The sequence below is a fragment of the Montipora foliosa genome, chromosome 9 (assembly GCF_036669935.1).
Source record: "Montipora foliosa isolate CH-2021 chromosome 9, ASM3666993v2, whole genome shotgun sequence".
Taxonomy (NCBI): Eukaryota; Metazoa; Cnidaria; class Anthozoa; order Scleractinia; family Acroporidae; genus Montipora; species Montipora foliosa.
In genome coordinates, this window is record NC_090877.1 from 23682645 (window position 1) to 23687644 (window position 5000).

General features: G+C 38.0%; 1 protein-coding gene across 2 annotated transcripts in view; it reads left to right on the forward strand.

Moving 5' to 3' along the window:
- The window catches only part of LOC137971029 (death domain-containing ATP nucleosidase-like), an 18625-nt gene that overhangs the window by 1330 nt on the left and 12295 nt on the right, over positions 1-5000 (forward strand). The window contains exon 1 of one of the 2 annotated variants that reach the window (XM_068817726.1): positions 4409-4536. The exons of the other annotated variant lie outside the window; for it this stretch is intronic. Within the exon in view, the coding sequence (XP_068673827.1) occupies positions 4530-4536 (7 nt within the window). The 5' untranslated portion in view covers positions 4409-4529. Of the gene's footprint in view, positions 1-4408; positions 4537-5000 lie in introns of those variants that run through there. 2 annotated transcript variants of the gene reach the window in all.

Below are 5000 nucleotides of genomic sequence, written 5' to 3' on the forward strand. Positions count from 1 at the left end.
TTTTCTACAGAGGTCTACAATGCATTTTTAAAATTACGGTCTTTTGGCAAGCTGGTTGTTTGTATGTCACATACACTTTTGTTTGTTCCATGTTTGCCCTAGTAAAATGACCTATTCCCGTAATATGTTGGAAATCGGTCTGGACCAGCTCCTGTGTATTAAGATGTTGATAATTTTAAAAATAAAAACGCGCCAAATGCATTGTAGAGTTAAATATAAGCACGCGGAATTTTGTTTTTGGAACACGAAAGAATGCCGAAAATGCTGGGAATACTTACTCGCTGTAAGCGAGTGCTTCTCGTATTTCTCGATTATTCATAAAAATTTCCAAATGCTAGTATTACTCAACATCAAAAAATCTTTTAGAGAAATTATTTAAATGTGAAGTGGTAAAATAAAATGAAAATAATATAAAGTAAAAGAATTAAGATTAAAAAGGGACAGACAGAAATAAACAAATAAACAGTCAAACAATGCTATCATGTTTCCATAAATCCACCTTTTACAAATCCATGTTTTACAAATCCAGTCCATGTTTTACAAATCCAATCCAGTCTGTCTTTTACAATATGCCGACTAACAAGGAAAAGGAAGGACTTTCGTCAATGGTTGTGCCCTTTCGCAAGATTTGCGAAAATTAATAGTAGATGAAATAGTTAGGAATGGTGGGGATATCAACACTGGCTACTTTCCAGGCAAATTTTCAGATGTGGCGAACGCTTTTAAAGTAAGTAGAACTACTGTGAAAAATATTTGGGAGCGTGTCCATATGGAACGTACCACTGAGCCACGCCGGCAGTCCTGGGCACGGAGGTGGAAAAAACAGGAATTTAACTCAAGGTGACTTGCAGTTGATTGAAACTATCAAAAGAGAAAGGCCAACTTTATCACTGAGAGAAATTTACGATGGATTAACTGACTTTGGTGACATTCCAAAGGGAACTTCAGGGTCAGCAATTTCACGCGCCTTGAACAATAATATGTTGTCTCGCATAAAATATTCATGGAAAAAAATCAACACTGTTGCCGAAGAAAGATTTACTGTGGAGAATATGGCCTACACTCAAATGTTCATAGATTATCTTCATGCCAAAGATCCTTTTAAGATCAAATTCTTTCTGCTGACAGAAATGGTGAACCGGAAAAAGTATAAGACAAACTTGCAGTTGATGGACTATGTTGAGGAACTGCCATTCTAAAATCACTTTCTTCTTCTGCTGACAACAATGATGAACCAGGAAAGGAAGAAGACGAACACGGTCTTGCAGTTGATGGACTACGTCTAGGAAATCTAATAGCGTATTCGTCCTCTAAAATGTGCTTTTCTGAGTTCACAAATCTTTCTTTGGCGTGCAGTCGCTGTGATTTTAATTCATGTTCTTCAACTGCTACTTTTAATAAATTCACTACACTATGTCTTGGGGGCAGTTTTCCGTTGCATTTTTTCTGAAGTAACGCAATATGTTTCTTGAGAAGCGCCCAGTTTTTAAACCATTAACTATGTATCTATCTGGATTAGAGGTGACAATATCAGCCTCAATTTTTCTAGTAAACGAATCTTCAACTGTTTTGTAAGCGCTAAGTTTTCTGTTGTAGTCGCTTTGGAGATTTGCTAATTCAGTCTCGCATTTAGTCACATAATTGCTGTGATAGATTTCGTCATACAGCTTTGTCATTAGGATGCTTATCAATGACTCCACACAGCATGGTGGATGAACATTCATCTCCAACACAGTTTCTTCTGGTGTGTCCCACCTTGAAGTGATATTTCCCACAGATAGAAAGAGAACCGGAATTATGAAACGCTGCTCTAGATAACTCCCTTTCAAAGTTGTCCTTTTGGACTTTCGCATGTTCTAAAGCCTTAGTTGCATCTTCAACGCCTGCACGTTTTTTTGACAACATACGATCTACAGGTGTATCTTTTAGTGCTCTTTTACAGCTGGCTTGTTTCTTTAGAGGGTTCTTCAACTCGGCGCTGTTGTTCTTCCCGGTACACTTAGTAGTACCCTCTCTCATTTCTTGACACGTACTTCTTAGAAATCATCTCAGGTGTAGACTTTGCCTGCCACAAAATGTTAACTTTCAACCGGTGAAAAGTCGCTCCTGGTACTGTAACAGCACATCGTAAAGCGTCCATAAATGAGTCATTGGCACGTAGACTAATCAAGGTGTTTTTGTCGTCGACATACTACACTCGAAGTTCGGAGTCGGGGATGAATCTCAAGCATTCGATTTTTACCTCGCACTACTTGCATAAGTTCTTCAAAATTTTGAATGTTTTGATCCGTAAAAATATCCTTGCATCTTTCCCCCTCGGGAAAAGAGACGTTGTAAAAGACTTTCAACTGAAGCATGTTGACAATTTGACATTCAAACTACCAGCTGAGAAGTAACTTGACTAAACATTCATACATTTTAGTGGGAACTCGAGGTAACACTGATGACGTCAACCCTGGTGAAAAACTTTGAAGGATCTTTAAAGATCCTTAATTAAAGACTCCTCAAAAATCTTTTTGAGGATCTTTTCCGAATTCTCAAGGATCCTACCTTAAAGATCCTTAAAAATCTTAGCTTTTCTTGCCAAGATCCTTCAAAGATCCTCAAAAGATCCTAGTATGATCTTTAAGGATCTTGTCAAAGATTTTATTAAGAACCTTTCAAGGATCCTTTTAAGATCCTTGTAAGATCCTCAGTCACTCTTTGAGGATCTTTCCAAGAGTTTGTGTGTGGATCTTGGTAAGATTTTTGCAAGATCCCGATAATTTCCTCAAGGATCTTGAGGAGGTATCCCAAGAGTCCTCAATGTTAGAAAATATTTGAGGATCCTTTAAAGATCCTTCAAGGATCCTGCGAAGATCTTCATCTTTAAAGATCTTTGTCAGGTCTTTGAAGATCTTTGAAGATCTTTAAAGATCCTTTAAGGATTTTCACCAGGGAATACCGCGAGATGTTTCCAACGGGTTTTAACGATAAAACTTGAGCGCCAAACTTGCCGTGCGTCACACTCAATCGGAAAGCGTAGTATAATGAAAAGTCCCACGTCCTTTTATAGCATAGGCTGCTCGAGTCACAAGTAAACACAAAGACCATAAACGGTGGTATATTTCATTTTAATACTCAGTTTTTATGCGGGGTTCAACGAGGACTTTTATACAACTAAGGCACGAACTTGTAACAAAGGTTTCAAGTAAAATTCAAAGGGCCCCTCCCCATTCTCTGCGCAGCTTTGCCGCTCGTTAATTTGCCTCTCGTGCCAACTATACCACCAGCTACGCAGGCTAATGCGTACTAAGTCAACCCAACTCAAAAGTGGCGTTTTTCACGTGAACGACCTTAATTCTATGTACTTATTGACTGAGTGGGAGGGCCAGATGGGAAAATATTTGGCCGGAGGTCATGGTCCAGGTAGTACTTCTGGTTTTTTATATACCATGAGCTTGAAACCTTGTTGTGCAACTGGTTCAGAATTTTCCTACGTGAATACTCTGTCTTGATTGAAAATTTAAAAATACAGCGTTGCTGTCCTGAACACCCAGTAAATAAAACTTACACAGAAAACCAGCTGTGACAAAAAGGGATAAAGCCACCTTGTTCCTTGTTGTCATCAGTAGAAGAAACTATTTTTTGCAATGATTGTGAAAAAACTCATGCAAAGAAATTGTAATAGAGGCCCAAAAGAACAGGCTTAAATCTGGTTAAATTTATTTAAGCTAAGTTATACCCAAGACCTTGCTGGCCAGTGGGCATTTGTGTTATTGGTCCAGGGCACCCCCTTTGATTTGGCAGGGCTGGGCAATTCTGCGCTGCAGCTCAGCTGCAGCTCATGGCAGGCTTTACCAGCCTCTCCTCCACCTCCCCCACGCTCATCTGTTGATGAGTTCAATTGCAATTCCGTTGCACACTGCTTTGTTATGTGAGTTATCGCCCATTTAAGACCTTGGGAAACTGCAAGACAATAATACTAGTTACAGTATATGTCCTGTATCCTGTATGAATTGTATGCATGTACGTTCTATGCATAAAGAATTTACATAGCTCCAGAACTCCACTGCTTCACAATATTTACTTGCCCCATTGGCTACTGAAATTTCAAAATCTACTAGCCAAAACTGAAGTTTCGCTAGCCTGTGGTAAGTGCAAGACAATACTGCAGTATAATTTTATATGTCCTGTATCCTGTATGAATTGTATGCATAAAGAATTTGCACAAAGTATCTGAAATTCAAACAGCAAGGTTGGGATGATTAATATTGTGGAAGATCATTCAGATTAGTGGAAAAGGTAGATCTAATCACGAGGTACCAAGTTCTATTATTAATACTTTTTCACCTCTTGAAATTTAGGGACACAGGCAAGGCAAGTCATGGATCCTTGAATGGTGGCTTTGAGATACATGTATATTACATGAAGTTTGTTTTGGCAGTATAATGATCATCAAAAGACTTGACAAGATGTTGATCATTAAAAGAATCTGTCAAAGCAATGGAAACATGATGATGATGGTGTAAAGTTCAAACTAGGAAAACATGGAAGGTACATATTAGTGCAAGTAAACACTTTATTGATCAAAATAAAATTTTTGTCCTTTTGGAGATGTACATGTAGTTTGCAATGTAGGTGGTGGGAGTGGTTAGCAGGTCTTGGTTTTTAACTCAAACTTGAAGTGGAATACTATTATTCCTTAGAGACAGTTCATTTTTGTTTTTTGTTAACAATGTTATCAATTTTAAAGGGGTTTCAAAAAGCACCGACGGCCGACCAAAAACGTCGCCTACTTCGCTCAGAGTAGTCGGCTATTTTTCTCCCTAAATTAAATTAATTGAAGGATTCCTTCAAACCTAAAGTAAAATTCATTTTTGATGGACTTAAATGTACTTTTTTTAAACCTCAATTTCAAAAAAATTATCAGATTTGATACTTCCATCTTCGAGCTACAATGAACAGCATTTTTACCAAGACCAACTGTCGCATTTTTTATGTAATTCAATTACGTTCAG